Source organism: Loxodonta africana, chromosome 14 (assembly GCF_030014295.1).
Source record: "Loxodonta africana isolate mLoxAfr1 chromosome 14, mLoxAfr1.hap2, whole genome shotgun sequence".
NCBI classification, from domain to species: domain Eukaryota; kingdom Metazoa; phylum Chordata; class Mammalia; order Proboscidea; family Elephantidae; genus Loxodonta; species Loxodonta africana.
In genome coordinates this window covers 32852125-32872642 of record NC_087355.1, presented here as the reverse complement: position 1 = coordinate 32872642, position 20518 = coordinate 32852125, and the positions used below count along the sequence as shown (strand labels likewise).

General features: G+C 37.4%; 1 protein-coding gene across 6 annotated transcripts in view; it reads left to right on the top strand.

Annotated features, from left to right (window-relative positions):
* The window catches only part of SNX16 (sorting nexin 16), a 46791-nt gene extending 26807 nt beyond the window's left edge, over positions 1-19984 (top strand). For 5 of the 6 annotated variants that reach the window (XM_023545829.2, XM_064267876.1, XM_064267877.1 and 2 more), the window contains 3 exons: positions 7649-7785; positions 8316-8435; positions 9111-19983. In XM_023545829.2, coding sequence (XP_023401597.1) covers positions 7649-7785; positions 8316-8435; positions 9111-9207 — 354 coding nt within the window. In that variant the 3' untranslated portion in view covers positions 9208-19983. Of the gene's footprint in view, positions 1-7648; positions 7786-8315; positions 8436-9110 lie in introns of all 6 variants that reach the window. The other variant, XM_064267878.1, reaches the window with a different exon arrangement.
* Positions 19985-20518: the final 534 nt, after the last annotated feature.

Sequence of the window (20518 nt, the reverse complement as noted above, 5' to 3'; positions counted from 1 at the left end):
AGATATCCAATTTTATCAGTACCATTTTTTGAATTGTATTGGCACCTTTGTAGAAAAGGAAACAACCTTAAATGTAAGGGTTTATTTCTGGACTCTCCATTCTGTTCCATTGATCATTTTGCCTCTCCTTATGCCAGTACACGTTGTCGCGTAGTATTTTTTGAAATTAGGTGGTATAAGTACCCTGACTTCCTTTTTTACAATTGTTTTGGCTTTGCAGTTCTATAGAAGTTCAGGATCCCATTACCAATTTCTATGAGAACCTATGGCATTTTTATAGGAATTACATTGAAGCTATAGATCATTTTTAGGAGAATTGCTATCTCAAAATATTGTCTTCAAGTAAGTAAACCTGAAATGTCTTTAGATCTTCTTTAATTTCCCTGAGTATTCTGAAGTATTTTACACTTCTTTCACAATCCTATTCCAAAGTATTGTAACTGACATTGTTTTTCTATTTCATTTTCAAATTATTCATTGCTAGTATCAATGGCAACTAACAACAAGTATATAGAAACACAGCAGTTTTTAAGATATTCTTATATCCTGTAATGTGACCTTACTAAATGTGTTTATTCTAGTAGATTTTTTTTGTGAATTTCTTAGGATTTTCTACAGTAGGATCCTGTCGTAATAAATCCTGCAAATAAAGACAGCTTAACTTCTGGGGGGTGCCATTTCTTTCTTTCTTTCTTTATGTATTTCTTCCACCCACCCCTTTATTAGGCTGCCAAGAACCTCTTGTACAATATTAAGTAGAAATGGCAAGAGCAAACATCCTTGCCTTCTTCCCAGTCCTAGGGGGGAAGCATTTCAGTTTTTCATCATTAGGTTATGATGTTAGCTATAGATTTGTCTTATATCAGGTTGGTTGACAGTGTTGTTTGGGTCTCTGTACCTTGCTGTTATCCTTGCTGGTTTTCTGTCTGCTTGTTCATCAGTTATTTAGATTAAAAAAAAAAAATACAGGTGTTGAAATATGTGGCTATAATTGTTGAATTGTCTGCGTCTTTCAGTTCTGTCCATTTTTTTTTAATTGTCCTTTCAGTGAAAGTTCAAGTCAGTTTCTCATACAAAAATTTATATACACATTGTTATGTGACGCTAATTGCCCTCCTTATAATGTGACAGCACACTTCTCCTTTCCACCTGGGATTTCCCTATTTTTTATTCAGCCAGGTTCCTTTCTGCCTTCTCATCTTGCCTCCAACAGGAGCTGCCCATTTACTCTTATGTATCTACTTGAGCTAAGAAGCTAAGAAGCACACTCTTCACGAGTATCATTTTATGTCTTATAGTCCAGTCTAATCTTTGTCTGAAGAGTTGGCTTTGGGAATGGTTTTAGTTTTGGACTAACAGAGTCTGGGAGCCATGTCTTCCATCAGTTCTGTCAATTTTTAATTCACGTATTTTGGGGCACAGTTGTTAGGTGCATGCATACATTAACAATCGATGTGTTTTCCTAATGATATATTTTCCTAAGATGCCGTATATTGAACCTTGTACCATTATGAACTGTCCCTTTTTGTCTCTAGTAGTTGTACTCTTAAAGTCTATTTTGTTTGATATTAATATAGCCACTCAGCCTCTCTTAAGATTACTGTTTGAGTAGTGTATCTTTTTCCAAGCTTTTGTGCCTTTTTGTGCCTTTCAGTCTAGGGTGCATCTCTTGTACATAGGGTTGTACATAGGTTGGGTCTTGGTCTTTTAATTAGCTTGACATCTGTGACTTTTACCTCCATTTGTCACATCTTTTTTAGTTCTCTTTTCTTCCTTTGCTGCCTGCTTTTGTTTTAAATAAATATTTTTTTAATGTATCATGTTGATTCAAGTCACAGTTTCTCAGCCTTCATGCTATTGGCATTTTGGGCCTGATAATTCTTTGTTTGAGGGAGAGAGACCTTACCTGTGAATTGGGATGTTTAGCAGCATGCCTGGACTCTGCCTACTAGATACCAGTAGTATCTCCCCTCCCCCAATCTATGAAAATCAAAAATATCTGCAGACATTGCCAAGTGTCCTCCAAGGGTCAAAGTCACCCTTGGTTGAGAACCACTGCTTTAGTAAATAAATCACCAAAACCAAAAAAACCAAACCCATCACCATCGATTCTGACTCATAGCAACCCTGTAGGACAGGGTAGAGTTGCCCCATAAGGTTTCCAAGGTTGTAATTTTTACAGAAGCCTACTGCCACATCTTTCTCCAGTAAAGCATCTAGTGCATTTGAACCACTGACCTTTTGGTTAGCAGCCAAGTGCTTAAACCCTGCTCCACCAGGTTCCTTGTAAATCACCGGGATAGTATTAAGTTTGTACACTCAACAAAGTAATATGGAAGGAATCTGCTAGAACCTGTTTCTATACTTGAAATTAAATGTTTATTTGGACAGTAAATTTGTTCTATGCTAGATCTTCTATATCAAAATAAAATCTACAGTGATTTTGCCAGATACATAGCTCTTTATTCTGCAGACTTCCTTAAGCAACCTCTCATTTTAAGAAAAATTCCAAAAATACCATAAATCCATCCTTGAAACATGAAGTTAAACTTCAAAGGATAATGAAGCCTTCAATCCAGTAAATCCTGACTCTCTCCTACTTAGAACTGCTCGTAATTATGTAGTTGAAATATTCCCAGTTACTTATTCTTTTTGTTATTAGATAGTGGGTCTTTTTATGCCTAACAGTGTTTTTTGCCTTGAAATCCATTTGGTCTGATATTAATAAAACTATACCTTTTGGGGTGGGAGAGGGAGATTTGCTTGTGGTCTGGTAAGTATTTTTCCAGCCTTATTTTTTAGCATATCTCTTACAGACATATAGGTAGATTTTTGTGTTTTAACCCATTCTGAAAGTTTGTGTCTTTTTACTGGTGAGTTTAATTCTGTTATTTTTAGTGATTACTGATACAGTTGTATTTATTTCTACCATTTTATTTTGTGCTTTTTATTTTTTTTTTAATATTGCTTTTTCTCCTTTCCTCCCTTTGATAGATTTAATGGATTTTCAGTCTTCCTTTTTTTTCTACTTCTGGTTTCCAAGTTGTATATTCAGTGTCTTTTACTTAATGGTCATATGGGGTTCTCATCTAATATTTTAGAACCAAGTGGTTTATAGCCCTCCCCAACGTTAGCCATTATTATATTTTATACAGAGGATGCTTTGTTTGCCACTTTCTTTCCCCACCATTCCTTCTTTCATCCTACTCTTTCCTTTGGGGTTTAATTAACTTCTTTTTAAAGTACAGCCAGTCCCTGAGCTACAAGACAACTCTTGCCCTTTAATGTTATATAAATTTACCCTCACTTTCAAACAGTTGAACCAACCCCTACTTGCAACAAATTCATTACAATCACCTTCACTTGTTACACCTGCAGCTTTTAAATCACTGAAAAGGCTTCTAAAGTCACTGAAAAGGCTTCTAAAGTCACTGAAAAGGCTTCCAGCGTCCTCTTCCACTAAAGTAAGTCTAAGTAAACACTGTACGTACCTGTTACTGACTTACAAATTCAGTTTAAAGGCACAGTTAAGAACAGATCTCATTCGTAACCTGGGGTCATGATTTAATATTTCTTACAGTGTGGATCTGTTAGTAATGTTTAGGGCTTTGGTGTCTGAGGTTTTTTTCACTCTTGCCCTTATACTTGAACAGTGTTTGTGTGGGTGTGGAATTCTACTTCATAGGTATTTTTCCCTGTGCTTTGAAATGCTCTACGCTGCCTTTCACCTAGACCGTTGCTGTGAGACCTGTGCCCTCAGTTTATTGTAGTCTCTTTATTTAACTGTTTTTCCTCCCTAGTGTTTTGGAGGTCTTCTCTTTGATTTTGGTATTTGCAGTTTCAGTATCTTGTCTCTAGGTGTATATTTATTTTATTCTTCCTTGGATTTTCCAAATCTAAAAATGCTAGTATTTCATCAGTTCTGAAAATTCTTCACTATTTTCTCATTGAATATTGCTTTTCCCCCCATTCTTTCTGTTTTCTCCCTTTGGAGTTCTATTTACAAATATGTATATTAGTTACTTTGCTTTTCCATCTGTCTTACCCTTTCCTTCATAGTATCCATCTCTATCTCTCTGTGTTTCATTGTGGGTAATTTCCTTATATCTAGCCTCCAGTTAACTACTGTTACCTTCATGTAGGCTTATTTATTTCACTGTTTGACGCTTCTATTCTTTTTAATGTTATTGACTATATTTTTCATGTCTTAACATTCTATTTGATTTGTTTCATGTATACCTTGTTTTTAAATAGAGGCTTTAAAATATATTTTCAAGTCATTATAAATGCCCATATTTTATGGTTTCTGTCTAGAACTACTCTAGCAGTTCTTTGATTTGGAGTCTGTGTGATTCTGATCCTCTATTTAATGGATCTGTTCACTTTGTTTCATGTTGGATTGTTTCCAGTGTGCTTTGTAATTTTGGATTGTAAATTCACTGCCATTAGAACTCTGTCTACAGGGACCTTGTGCAGCCTAGACTGAGGGTGTATAATTCCATAGAAGTTTGTGTTTGCTTCTGAAATAATTCCTTGATTACCATTCATCCTGGACTTTATTTATTTATTAATGTTAGCTTCTCACTTTGGGTGTTTCTGACCAACTGTAATGGGGTAAATTCAAATCCAAAATTCACATGAGACATTGTCCAATGGTTATAGATTCTTCAGGAGAGACTTTATCTCACCCACTGAGAGACATGATGAAACAAGCAGTCTGTCTTGTATTGCTATGTTGAAGAATGACCTTTATTATGGTTTAGCTCTTTAGGGTCCTTGCTTTATTCTGAGTGTTACATTTCTGGTCACTGACCCCCAAACTATTCCTGAGTCCACATCTCTTGTCCCATCCTGGTGTTCCAACCCAAGCTCTAAGGTAACCGAAATTAGCATCCCCTCCTCGACACATCTTCCCTACTCCCTCAGCTGTAGTGTCAGTGGACATGATTATGGCACTTGTTTTCATGTCTCTTCATTTTGCCCCCCAAATTTACCTTTCTTTCTTGTCTGTGTAGCTATTTAAAAAGTTGTTTTATAGCTGGAAGCTTTAGTTTATCTGGCCTACCATACTTTTAGTAATGGAAGTTATTTGTGGTTGATCTATTTTGTTTTGCTCTATGGTTTTAGGTACTGTTTGAGTGATGGTTGAAAATTGTTCCTTTTTTTCATAATATTATGAATATAGTCAGATTTTTAAATGTGGAAATGTTTATATAATGTCTATCTTATGTGGTTAGAGCCCTGGTGATGCAATGTTAGCGTCCTATGGCTGCTAATCAAAAAAGTCAGCTGTTTGAATCCACCAGCCACTCCTTGGAAACCCTATAGGGCAGTTCTACTCTGTCCTAAAGGGTTGCTGTGAGTCAGAATCAACTCAACGGCATTGGGTTTGGTTTTTTTTTTTTTTTTTTATGTGGTTAGATGAAAAAAGCAAGTCTGAGAATGGTGTGCATTATATATTCCTATCTGTATTAAAACAAATATTTGAGAAACTGAAAGTACTTCAGTTCGGTTGGAACATGGGTATGTGGAAGACCAGAGGAAGGGAAAAGTAATAGAGCAAGCCGTGAAGTTGGAGTGAAAGGCATATACCACATCATAAGGTACCCTGTTTGCCAAGGTTAGAGATTTGATCTTATCCTGTAGGCAGCGTTGAATCACAGGTAACATGATAACATCTATTTTTAAAAAAACTAGCTTTGTTGAGAATGGTTTGGAAGAGTGCCACAGTGAACATAGGTAGGCTAAATAGTTTACTGGTGTTGTAGTTTAGTTAAAAACTAAAGGCAGTGGCAATGGAGATAGAAAGTAAATTATAAAAATTCAAGAGATGTTGATGAGATAAGGGGGAGAAAGTGAAAAGATGTGATTTTAAGCTGTAGAAATGAGGGAAATGAATGACTAAGATGACTGGTGGCTTGGGTGATTAGGTGGTAGAATGAATGTTCCTTTCGGGGCATTTTCTCTTCAACTTGTCATTGATATATCCAAATGAAGAGGACCTATAAGCATTTGAGTGGTATCTGTGTAATCAGGAAAGGTTTGGGCTAGAGATTAACCAAGAAAGAAAAAAATTGGAAGTTGATAACATACAGAATAGATTATAGCTGAAGTGATGAGAGTGAGTGTAATTGCCCAGGATGGCATGTAAAGCAAGAGAAAATAATCAAGGACAAATCTCTGATGAATGCCCACATGCAAAGAACAGGTCCAAGACTAAGAAGAAACTGTCAAAGTTAAGAAAGGAACCAGGAAGTTTATAATGACCAATGCAAGAGAATTGTATTAAATACAATAATAATAATAAATAAGCCAACAATGACATACTACAGAGAAGTCAAGGGAGATGGTAAATAAAAACAGTGTTTTGGATTTGACAATTAGAAGGTAATTGTTATCTTTTACCTAGTTACGATCAATAGAGAAAATGAGAGTAAGCCCCTTAATTGAATGGTTTGAGTAATGAATGAAGACTATATTTACGTGTTTAAAGACCTTTTTCTTGTAGTTCATTTTGAAAAGAGAGAACGTAGTGTCTAGAAAGACTTATGGTCAGGCAAGTGATGGAGGTGATTTTTTGTGTGTATAGGTGAGGGATTTTTAGGATTTACTTAATAAGCTTCAGGGACGAAACTAGGAGAGTAGCAAAGGTTAAAAATTTGAGAGTATTAGTGATGGAGCAAGATCCCAAGTGCTTCTTTAACTGGAAGAATGAAGTGATTGGATTAGCCTTAAGGATAAGAAGACAGGATGAACATGCATGCCAATGCAGTTAGGATTCAGAGAGTCTGTGATTTTTATTTTTTCTGGTGTAGGAAGCAAGATCATCTGCTGGGCTCTGTCTGGAGCAACAACAGTGGCAATCGTGTAGGAAACTAGAGGGGCCGGAAGGGCTTTAAATAGTCACAGGAGACAAGTGGTAGCTAATTGGAACAATGAAAAAGAATGATGAGCAACGTTGAAAACCTCACCAAGTTAAGCGACAAAGTTTTTTTTCATGGCATCATTCTTCATGGTCCCAGAAACCCAGTGCCCTTGAGTCGATCCCAACTCATAGCGACCCTATAGGACGGAGCAGAACTGCATACTTCATGATAGTATGATCTTATTTGCTTTAGCCTTTATTTCATCAGTGGTTAGCATCCTGGATATAGAAGCAGAGAACGTGTACCATTAGGTTTTGAGTAAATATGGTAAAAAGAGAAGGTGGTATCAAGGAAGTTGTTGTTACAGAGTGTGTCTGTTGGGTTAATACAAATGGAATCAGTAGCCATGGCTTTTTAAACATCTAATCATTTAGGGCTGGGCAAAAATAGATTAAGAAGAATAGAAACTGTAGCAGTGGATATTAGTCTTTTTTTCCCCAGTTCAGCACAAGAAGGATATGAAATATTCACTTAGACACAGGCTTGCTGTTGTAATAATTCCCAAGAAAAGACTCCCTGGTGGGTGGGGACTAATGAGAAAGAACCAAGATAGCAGAGACCTAAAAAGATGAGGGGAGAGAGCACATCATTGGGTTGTGTATGTGTTACTTTGATTATCCATGTTCTTTAACTCTTCAGTAATGCTCTTGGGAAAGGTACTGCGTAAGTAATTATTTTTATCCTTTTTCTGCATGTGTTTGGGGTTTTTGTTTTGTTTTTAGGCTTTCTGTGAAACTTTAGAAGAAACAAACTACCGCTTACAGAAGGAACTACTTGAAAAACAAAAAGAGGTGGAATCACTGAAGAAACTGCTCAGTGAGAAGCAACTTCATATAGACACTATAGAGAACAGAATCAGGTGTGTTGCGATACTGGCAATTTTAGTCTGATTAATTCAACTCTAATGCTCCATGTTACGTGCCCTTTGTGTTTTTATGTGATTTAGGGGATTTCTTCTTCTGAAAGTTGTAGACTTTGGCATATTTCCCTGTTTTGGAAAAACTGCCTTTTGGTTATGTAGGAGGCCAAACCCAGTTGAAGGATGGGAAAAATTCAAAAAATTCACGTCTAGCTATTCAACAAATTAAACATTACTCATTTTAACCTATTTAAATGATAACTTCCTTTCTGGGAACTTAGAGCAGCTTTTCATATATGAAAGCTGTAGTTTGCCTTCTCATCAGCATATATTGAATTGATTCTAGAATTATTTTGAATTAGCCATAACTACTAATTTTTGTGCTAACTCCCAGACTCGGCAATTTATTAGCTATGTGACTACATTAAGATGTAGCAGCTGAAGACTGCTAAAGCCACATGTATTCACAACAGTAAACTTATACATGTTTTCTTCATAGAAAATAACTTGTTCTTGTAATTTACTTTTAGAACATTGTCCTTAGAACCTGAAGAATCACTGTGTATGTCAGGAACAGAAGGTGAACAAATCCTAAAGGTGGAGTCCCCTGTGCTTGAGTCGGATCAAGATATCCTGGATGAAGAATCTAGGTATATTAATGTTTCATTTATTATAGCAGTTTGAATAATTGGAAGTACATGGTTCTATGTTAATTTTTTTAATGAACTCAATTTTATCATGCATCTTCTAGCAAGTAGGGAAGGACTGCAGATATTCTAGGCTCTCCCTAAAATGAGTCTTTGGCACCCAGGCTGTAAGCCATAGCTTTCTCATTTATTTTGAAGCTGTGTCTGAATTAATTGGACTATGGCTCAGCCTTTCATTTTTGTAAATCTTGACAAATAAAAATTCATTCAAAAAGCAGGGCACTATAATAGCAACCACCCCATCTACCTAATAGGAATGATGAAAAGATAATATATTGGAAAGTTTGTAGAATTTTTATTGCATATAAATCCAAGGCAGTTGTTAATACTTTAGTGGTAGCAGCTGAATTATAATTATGAGAACAAATTTTTTGTTGATAAAGGCAATTACCAATGGGATTTTTATTGGTAAATGGTCATTTGGAGATCTGAGAGTTAAAAATATCTCTCCAAAGATGTTACTTGACAGTAACAAGTTAAAGATATTAAATTTCTGATTGAATATTTAAATATTTGGGTTCTTTACATAAGGTAAAAGGTTTGTCAAAGTAATAGTGAAGTGAAACAGCATTCATCCAATTCTTTTGTTAGACATGTTTCTGTTTTGTTTTTTTGCAGAGCTGATAATAAGCCATCCTTAAGTTGTAATGAACTTGAAAATTCTATATCGGAGATAGAAGTAGCGGAAGTGGCATATAATGCTGAAGAAGACTAACACATCTCAAGCATCTCCCTCCATTTTGACATTTTAGTAAATTTAGAATTGAGTGGCAAATATTATTTTTTAAAAAAGGACTGTGAAACATTTACAGGAAAAAGCAAGAATGTACATGTATAAAGTTTACATAAAGAAAAAATATTTAAGTTATTGGAATAGGAAATATATTCACTGCTGCTTTTAATCATCTTTTTCCAGCTTTTGTGTTCAATACACTAAAAAAAATCTAGTTAGAATTCTGTTATCAAGAGTCACATTATTAAATACCGTGCATAAGTAATTATGGTATTTTGCCACTATATTTTGCTTCAGACTAACATGTATGTGTATTTTTTTTTAAATCACCAATTATATTAGTCAGATAGAAATTAATAGCATGTTTCTATCTGGGTGATTATATACTGCATTGTATCTCTGACATGATATATTTTCATTAGTGGTTTAAATTAGTGAACATCCTAGTAAAGATAAAGATGAATTGTAAATGTTCACATTTTTACCGTCTTTAAATGAAAATTAGTTATTTGGAATGTTAATGCTATTTAAAAGAAGAGGCAATGACTTTCTAGTACCAAAGGAAAATGATTTGAAAGATCTGAAATCACAGAACTAAGTGATAAAACATAGCCTTGATATAAAAAGCTAATTCGTTAATATCAAGGTACTGTAGTACCATGGAACCCTGGCGGTGCAGTGATTTAGAGCTGGGCTGCTAACGAAAGGGTCAGCAGTTCAAATCCACCAGCTGCTCCTTGGAAACCCTATGGGGTCAGCTCTGCTCTGTTCTGTAGGGTCACTAGGAGTCAGAATCGACTCAACAGCAACGGGTACCGTGTCCCAATTTATTATGTCATGCTTGTTTATTTTCCATGTAATCTTAATCTTCAGTCTTTACCTGTAGAGTCCATGAGTTTGCCTTTTCCAGAATACTACCTCTTTTTCTAATCAAGGCATACTCTTTTGAAAAAATATTATAGATTCTAAGCAAATAGGAAATTATACAAAAAGAAAGGAAAACAAAAAGCCATATATGCTACGAAGTTCCTAACTAGGCTGACTCCTCTGGTGTTGCATTTTTATTTCTATATGTGTGAAGATGTTGCTATCATGCATTATGGCTGATTTTCTTTTTATTATATTTAGCCAAGTGATGCACTTTATGATAAACTCTTTTTGTGCCAAGTTTAATTGGTGAATTCCTTTAGTACATGGAGTAAGGAGAATTATGTAGTGCCTTTACTCGTTCATGTTTTACAAGTGTCCTAGGGTCTGTGAGTCAGCTTTATGAAAATGTTTTATGCTTATTTCAGCTTCATGTCTAGTTATTGAAAGTGCCTTGTTTCATTTTATAGTATGAAGTTACTCATTTATTTTCTGTTTCTACTGTTTTACCTGTTGCTATTAGTATGCATTGTAATCATGCTAGCATTTTCAAGTCCCATTTGGTATATTGAACTACATATGCTTTCTAAAAACTGAGAGAAACAGAAAACAATCTCCAATTTTATTTTTTTTACTTTATAAAAGTTTATCAGTATCTTGATGTACACATTAAGACATGGTTGTTTAAAATTCTGCCGATAAAGATCAGTACGTCCAATGGCTATTGTTAATCTTTGATCTAAAAAGGAGACTCCTTTTTACCACAGTACCAAAATTTTTAAAGTCTTTGTCAAAATACACAGGTATGCTCTGTCTCAACATCTTCCACAAAGTATATATTACAAATGTGTTCACTATCCTTGGAGACAGAAAAATCAATATAATAAACCAGTCTCTACTTGTTCATTTAAAAAATACTATTCTAGACCTTGCAAAAGGCTTTAAAAGAATAATCATTTAAATTGATTTATACCATTTTCAGTCTAGTAAAACAAGGTGATTCTTGCCAAATTCCAGATACTGTAGCGCTATGTATCTGTCTTAAAGTGAACCACAAACTTAAAATCTGACCTTTCCGAAGATGGTATTTGAAGTTTTGGATGGGGAAGAATAACTGCTAATTAGGTAAGCCACTAATATTTATATTAAGAATTTACTTTTTTTTTTTTTTTTTACTTTTATAACCCGTTTTATTCCCAGTATTATATTCATTTAGTAAATTATTTGTTTCGGTACAACAGAAGCTATGTTGTTCAGATATTGAAAGTCTTTTTCCTCCCCCAATTTCTGTGTTCTTCTCCCTATCACCTGTTATTATTATACATTAAGTTATATTTAAGTGCTGCATTTCACAGATGTGGAATGAATCTGTGATTTTCTTTTTATGTTTACACGTCATATTACGCATAGTTCTAAGTCTTTGTCGATAGGTACAGTGCACTTCAGATGTAACCAATATTAATAAAAAAATGAAACAGCTGAACCAGAAAAACACTTTTGTGGATCATCTTTTACCTTTTAAGATTTCAGTTCACATATAGGTAGTTCAGCCATGAAACTTAGCATTAAAAATTATGTTTTAAATATATTTTTAATTTGTTCAAAATGTATTTTATGTGTTAACTACTCTGAGATTAGCCATTGAAAAGCGCACTTAGAAAACCATGTTCCTCAAATAAATATGTAGCCTTGTTCAACTGTCTATTAGGAGAGAAGTGTGGCCTAAGTCTAAAAATAATCCATACTTATGGTTTCAAAGTAGGTTTTATCACTAATATGGACAGAAGAGTTTTGGGATTACCAGTGCGTATTCCCAGCTAGGAGGGGGAGGGATCCAAATCTCACCCTCTGGGAGGTCTTCAGAGAGCCACGTATTTGACCCACATTTTGCTGTTGATTGAATTGCCCTGACTGCACCACACTCGCTGCTGTGCTTCTATACTGTTGCCTTTTATTAGGGAAAAACAATCATCAAAACTTGTATTTTCAACACATATGTTTTTAAGGCTGTTGGCAACTTTGTCACAAATCATGTACCCTTTATGAGGATCCACGGGAGAAAGTTCTCTTAAGTCTCAGTACCAGTAAAACTGTGCTTCTGCTAAACAACTGATTTGTTTTTATGTTAAAGACTCAATTACTTACATAGGTTTTGTTTTGCCTTTTGGACATTTCTAAGCCAAATTGTTCACCTCTAGCTACTGCACAGAACATTATGGGTTATGCTTTGTGCAGTAATCGTGGCTTTATTATATTTGTCTATCGTTATTTTCTCTTAACTCCAACTTTCTCCCTCATTTAATTTATCCTGTTAGAGCATATGTAATTTTGTTCTGATAAAGTCTCAGACTTGAATGACATCTTAGACTACATTTAGGTAAGAACTTGTCATATCCTTGTACTTCATCTTCTACAATCACTGCCACCACTAAGTGATGCCAATAGTACGAAAAGCTAAATCATCCTTGTCTTTTAAAAATGCCTTTAAGTGAGATGAGTGAATGTGGAATGTAAACTTAGAAATCCTATCCAGGGGCAAGCTATGCGTAGGATTTTGGCCAGAGCACAGCATTGATAAAGTCATGGTTTTAACCATAACCTCAAATTAGGACAGACCCCACTTGCCAACTGCATATACTAAGATGGTATCTAAAGCCCCACCTCGACAGTATTGAGCCCTTACCTCTAGAGGAGTTACTCTCTAGAGTTAGTTGATCTGCCAGTTCAAGCTTTCAGTTATCTTGTCCAGCAAATACTGTCCATTGGCTAACCCAACAGATATTTGCAGTCCTTTTCCACCTCCGGGATAGGAATTGGAAAAGCTAAATACTTATTTTTTCAGCTCTAAGTTTGGAGTTGGGGCACAATTATGGCCAGTGAGACAAGTGAAAGTCTGCTGGTGACTGCTGGAGTGTCTTGCTTTTCTGAGAAGGCCAACACGCTGCAGATACAGTCCCTTACTCTTGTTTTGATCTCAGATTTGCTGTCCAGAGGTACTATGGCAAACATGAGGTGTGACCAGCATACAGGAAGGATAAGAGAAGCACAGAGATTGGCTACTTCTTCAGCCACTATTAATTTGTGGGTTTTTTTTGTTTGTTTTTTTTGTTTTTTTGCTAATTGTAGCCGGAAACATTTGTAATTAACGCACCAAAATAAAAGCTATCTTAATTTGGATTGCAGATTATGATCTTAAGAAGAAAAAGTTTTTCAAAAAAAAAGGCTTTTCTGTCTGTAGTGATATTGTTTTTTGTTTTGTTTTTTTGTTTTAAAGCTTAAGGGGAGAGAAGCATCTATTAGATATAACTAAGGTCCCTTAACTTTTGAGGCTCTTCTGACAAATCAAGTATGAAAGAGAAAGTAAATAGTCTATTTTCTTTATATAGTGTGGATGTAACATCACCGAAATGTTTGTGAAAATACGTCATAGTTCAAAAGGTTAAAGTAGATAGCCTGTTCATTCGTTCGTTCAGCACTGTACATCGACTGTGACTTGGCAGTGGGTTATAAAAATTAAACAAAGAACATGAGTTCTTGGTTATCTTTCTTAGTAAGCCATATTCCTAATACATTTTCTGATTAGCTTTGTGATTTCTTTAGAGTGAAGACTCAAGACCTGTGTGAAAAAATCTATGACAGAAAGCTTCTCGATTTTTAGTTTTTTTTTTTTTTTCCAAACTCGTGCTAGCAGCTATCTGGTTATACTTTTACCAAGTCTTTCCAAATCATTTGACCTAGTTTTTCCTGAAATATTTTGCATTCCTATTTCATTAGTTCTGACTGTATTAATCAACTGATTTTAAATTCAATTTTAAATACAGCTGCTATACACAAATTTGGAAGCAAACTGATTCTTAGTAACCATACAGTGCACCAGGAGGGGGCAGGAGTGTGCAAGTGTTCTCATGAAGGAACCAGGAACATTCAGGGCGCCGTGAGCGTTCAGGTATTTTACGAAGTATATTTTATAGTAAAGATGGAGAACCTCAGCGTATCATTTAAGTGTGTATTCCATGGTTGGGGGCAGGGATGATTCACCTTACACCTAAAACCTGTCCAATTCTCTTCATCTTTGCACCCATCACCCTGGCCAAATAAATGAATCGCTGCAGTCTTCTTTTAACTGATCTTCCTGCTTCCACTTGTGCCCCCACTATAATCCATTCTCCCGAAGTGGCCATAGTATTCTTTTTGAAAAACCTAAACACATTGTATGTTTTCTCTACTTAGAAACTTCAAAAGGTTTCCCATTATAAATTTCAGACTTCTTGCCGTGGCCTCCAAACATGACCTCACTTCTGCCAACTGCTCTTCCTAATGCCAGCCACATTGTCCTTCTTTCTAAACGTAAGTCTGTCAAGCTCTTTCCTGCCTCTTAACTTTGCCATATGCCCTTGTCTAGAATGCTATTCCTAGACTCCTCACAGGCTGGCTTCTCTTCAAGTCTTAGGTTAAGTATTACCACTTCAGGCTACCTAAAATAGTCCTCAGAGCAGCCACCTCAGTCTCAAATTTCTAATTATTGTCCCTTTCATCTGCCCTCTCCAGTCCTGCCCCCTTCCCAGCTTAGAAGAGGCCCTGGCACAATAGTGCTCAAAAAGTATTTATTAAATAAACAAGGTTGTAAACACCTGAATTAGGAAATTATTAGAGAAAGTAGAAATCAGTAGCAAAAAATATTTGGAAGGAAAATTTAAATCCTGGGGCTTGGTACTCTCTGGGTAAATTGCTATACTACTTAAGTGAGGCTAGAGGGGGAGGAGCACATTTAGTGAGGACGAGCTTAGGTTATCTAGGACATACTGGATTTGAAATACCACAGGCAATGCAGATGAAGTGCTCCAGTGGGTGGCTGGATACAACCGTCAAAAATTAAGGAATTTAGGAGGAGAACTGAAGCCGTGTAAATGAGAAAAAAAAAATCAAATGATGTATTACATTAGGCAAATCTGCTGTGAAAGACCCCTTTAAAGTATTAAAGAGCAAAGATGTCACTTTTAGAACTAAGGTGCACCTGGACAATGAATAAGGAAGACCAAAGAAGAATTGACACCTTTGAATTATGGTATTGGAGAAGAATATTGAATATACCATGGACTGTCAGAATAACAAACAAATCTGTCTTGGAAGTACAGCCAGAATGCTCCTTAGAAGCAAGGATGGTGAGACTTCATCTCATGTACTTTGGACATGTTATCAGGAGGGACCAATCCCTGGAGAAGAACATCATGCTTGGACAAGTAGAGGGTCAGCGAAAAAGAAGAAGACTCTCAAATAGATGAACTGACACAGTGGCTTTAACAATGAGCTGAAACATAGCAATTATTGTGAGAATAGCACAGGACTGGGCAGTGTTTCATTCTGTTGTACATAGGGGCGCTATGAGTCGGAACCAAATCGACAGCACCTAACAACATAACACCTCTTATTTTCATATTCCTTCTAGTACGGTGGTCTAGAACATTAGGAACTCAAATGTTTGCAGCCCTGAAATGAAGACCAGAAATGCATGGCTCCATGTGTGCTATAGTGACAAGCATCCTGGAAATAGCCTGATGGGCCCAGGTGTTGTATCCAGTTAATTTGTTTTTCATTCCATCAGTAATTTGTTATCACCAAAGTCATATTTAATAATAACAGATATAAATAGCACAATATCACAAAGTTCTGTCTTTGTTCTTTGCTTATTTTAATAATATTTAGTATTTAAAGTGAAGTTTAGGAAAAAATTCAAATAGGCAATAAAATCAAAAAAGTTAGGTCTCACTAGTAATCAAAGAAATATAACTGCAATAAGAAGGCAGTATGTTGACAGATTTTTTTGTGTGATGTTTTCACTTGAGTGTGGGGAAATTAACTCTGTGCATTGCAGGAGGGGAAACCCTGGTGGCGTTATGGTTAAGTGCTACAGCTGCTAACCAAAAGGTCGGCAGTTCGAATCCACCAGGCGCTCCTTAGAAACTCTGTGAGGCAATTCTACTCTGTCCTATAGTGTCGCTATGAGTCGGGAATCGATTCTACAGACCCCTCCTGGTCAGCTTGGCCCCCGCCTTGCCATGCTCTGTGGTCCCAAGGGAAATAGGCCTGGACCCCCAGACCCCTCCCCACCAGCTCAGACTCCACCTCACCATGTTCCACAGACCCCAGAGGAACAGGCCTGAACCACCAGAGTCCTCCTCCCCAATCAGTCTCCACTTTTTAACACTCCATGCCCCCAGGAGGAACCAGCCCAGACTCCCAGACCCCTCCCTGCCAACTCCGCCCCTGACCCGTCATGCTCCACAGCCCCAGAGTGAACTGGCCTGAACTGCCAAAGCCCTCCCTGCCAGCTCAGGCCCTGCCTCACCATGATCCATGGCCCCAAGGGAAACAGTCCCACCCCTCCCTGTGCCCCAGTCCAGCCCTAAACTGCAGCCCAGTTCTTGCCACGAACAACCCATCACAGCCCCTTCCCCCGCTACTGGACCTGTCCTGCTGCAGCATAGCTGAGCAACAAGCCCTGCTCACCAGGACAAGGTAGTGAGAACTGTCGTGCTCACAGACAAGGAGCAAAGCACATCCAGCCCACCTACCCAGACATAACCAAGCAAAGCAAAAAAGCAGGTTAAAACAAACAAACCTACAATCAATAAACAAAATAATACCTGAATGTCTCAGAGACAGCAGACAATATCAAAACATATTAAAAAAAAAAAAAAAAAGGACAAGATGGATGCAGTAAGTGACCAGAATAAAGCACCAGTTGACCTTACAGTAGAAGAAAAGGCACTGGAACTACCTGATAGGGAATTCAAAATTTTAATATTCAGGGCTATCCAAGAGATTAAGAAAGAGATCAAGGAAAATGCAGACAAAATCATGGAAAATACAGACAAAACCAACCAAAACAAAGCCAAAATCAAGGGAAGCACAAAGCAATAGAAGAATTCAGGAAAATAATACAGTAACAAAATGTCAAAATAAATAAACAATTAGAAAACATACAAAAACAGCAGTTAGAAATCCAAATGACAAAATTCAGAAATAGACAACGCAATAGAAGGTTTCAGAAGCAAATTTGAAACAATGGAAGACACAATCCATGAAATTGAAAACAAATCCATGGATGTGAGTTTGTTTGAGGAAAAACCAGAGAAAAGAATGAAGAAAACCTAAGAGCTACATGGAACACAATCAAGAACAAAAAATTGCACATGTTCCAGAACAGAGGAAAAAATAGAAAACACAGGAAGGATCATTACAGATTTGCTGACAGAAAACTTCCCTAACATCATGAAAAATGAAAAGCTAACCATCCAAGCTCAACGAACCCCATATAGGATAGACCACAAAAGAAAGTCACCAAAACATATCATAATCACACTTACTAAAACCAAAGACAAAGAGGAATCATTAGAGCAGCTCAAGAAAAATGAAAAGTCACATACAAAGGGGAAACAGTAAGACTAAACTCTAATTACTTGGCAAACACCATGTAGGCAAAAAGCCAATGCGATGATATATAAAACCCTGAAAGAAAAAAAATTGCAAAACAAGAAAAATATATCCTGCAAAACTCTCAAATATGATGGTGAAATTAGGACATTTCTAGACAAACAAAGATTAAGGGAATTTGTAAAAAAACCAAACCAAACTTACAAGAATTATTAAAGGGAGCCCCTCTGTTAAAGAACCGACCAACAACCTGAATCTAGGACACAAGTCAGTATCAGCCAGTGTTAATTACTAGGTAATTAACTCTCCAGGATAAAACAAAACTTAAAGACTTAAAACAGGGAACTAGAGATGTCAACCTGTATGTGACAACAACATCAGAACAACAAAAGGAGGAATACATGGTGCAGATACACAACTTTCAAACAGAGAGAAAGTCAAGGTGATACTGAGTAATAAAAGACTTAGGAAAAAAAGGGAAATTTTCACAGTAAACACAAAGTTATCAAACCTACTTATCAAATAAAGAAGAAAAAAAGTCTCAGTAAACACAAAATCTACAATAACGATAGAAATGAAAAGAAATTCCACAAACAAAAGGAACCCAGCACAGGAGAGTAAGAGGAACAAAGAAAACCTCAGCACCAAAAAAAAAAAAAGCACCACACAATGACAGCAATAAATTCACACCTATTGATAATCACACAGAATATGAATGGCTTAAATGCACCTGTAAAGAGACAGAATGACAGAATAAAAAAATGACCCATCAATATGCTTTCTACTAGAGAAACACATTAGACCCAAAGACAAATATATTAAAAATCAAAGGATGGAAAGAAAATCAAGCAAATAAACCAAACCCACTGCCGTCAAGTCAATTCCGACTCATAGCGACCCTACAGGACAGAGTAGAACTGCCCCATAGAGTTTCCAAGGAGCACCTGGTGGAGTTGAACTGCCAGCCTTTTGGTTAGCAACCAAAACAGAGCAGAAGTGGCAGTACTAATCTCAGATAAAATGGACTTTAAGGCAAATCCACCATAAAAGACAAGGAAGGGCATCATATAATGATTAAAGGGACAATCTACCAGGATGACATAACCATAATAAATATCTATGCACCCAAAGACAGGGCTCCAAAATACATAAAACAAACTCTAACAGCACTGAAAAGAGAAACTGACAGTTCCACAATAATAGTAGGGGACTGCAACACACGTGCCTCCGCAAAGAATAAGACATATAGAAATAAACTCAACAAAGATACATATCTTAGTCATCTGGTGCTGCTATAACAGAAATACCACAAGTGGATGACTTTAACCAAGAGAGGTTTATTCTCTCACAGACCAGTAGGCTAGAAGTCCGATTTCAGAGCACCAGCTCCAGGGGAAACCTTTCTCTCTCTGCTTCTCTCTCTCTCTTTCGGCTCTGGAGGAAAATCTCTGTTATCATCTCCCCTTTCTCTGGAAACATCTCAGCACAGGTACCTCAGGTCCGAAGAATGCCCTGTACTCCCGGCACTGCTTTCTTGGTGGTATGAGGTCCCCCTGTCTCTCTGCTTCTCTCTTTTATATCTCAAAAGAGACTAGCTTAATACACTATCTAATCTTGTAGATCTCATCAATATAACTGCCACTAATCCATCTCATTACATCATTGTGATAGGATTTACAACACATAGGGAAATCACATCAGATGACAAAATGGTAGACAATCATACAATACTGGGAATCATGACCTAGCCAAGTTGACAGATATTTGGGGGCACACAATTCAATCCATGACATTGCACCCTTTGGCCCCCCAAAATTCATGTCCTTGCCACATGTAAAACATATTCACCCCATCACATCATAGCAAAAGTCTTTGATCAACTCCAAGTCCAAAATCCAAAAATTCCTCTTCATCTATAAAAGCAAGAATACAAGCTATCTGGTTCCGAAGGTGCAATGCTGCATCAGGCAGCCACAGGCTAGACATTTCCATTACAAATGGGAGAAATTGGAGGAAAAGAAGGGAAAAGAGGCACCAAGCAAGTTAGCAGAGCATATTACATTAGCCCCCAAGGCTTGAAAATAATCCTCTGTTCTCTGAGACCATTCACACAATAGCCCTGTCCTCCAGACTCTAGGTATTGGCCACACTCTCCAAATTCTGAGCGGAGGCCCCTCAGCCCTGGGCTCCAGCTCCACCTTCCAGGCCACTGGAATGGCAACTCTGCTTTCTCAGCTTTAGGTACAGCATTCTCCTAGTCCATCTGATGGGTGACTCCACTCTTAGAAACACCAGAGTCCATGGCTCCACTCTTTGAGGCCCCAGAGGTTAAGGCCATACCTTTTGAGACTGAGGCAGTTCGGCTTCCTGTGTTCTTTGTCTCTTCAGCTCCTGCTTCTTGGTTCCTTGGCCTCTCCACCCTTGGGCCTCATGCCTGCATCTGCCCTGCTAGAGCAAGTGTTCCAAAGCTCTGTAGCTCCACGATCAGTGCCTGGAGGCACCCCACTCCACCAGTGAACTTTGGCCAGAAGGCACTCAGCTCTCTCGCCCCATTGGTCATCAAGCCTAGCTCCACCAGTAAGTGCCCAGAGGCACCCCACTCTGACAGGAAGCCTCCTGTGTACAGGCACTCAGCTCTTTTGCTGTGTGGGTCAGCTCCAGTGCTGTCTGGCACTGGTCTCCCTGGCTCTGCTGCTGCCAGTCCTCTGCCGCTATTGTTTCTCTGCTGTTGCCAGTCCTCTATCCATTCGCAGTTTGAAAATTGCTTCCACATTTTAGGTATCTGCTACAGCAGCACCCCACTCTCAGTACCAAATTCTGTCTTGGTCATCTAGAAAAAGTATAACAGAAATACCACAAGTGGATGGCTTTAACAAAAAGAGGTTTATTCTTTCACACTCCAATAGGCTAGAAATCTGAATTTAGGGCGCCGGCTCCAGGGAAAGCCTTTCTCTCTTGGCTCTGGAAGAAGGTACTTGTCATCAGCCTTCCC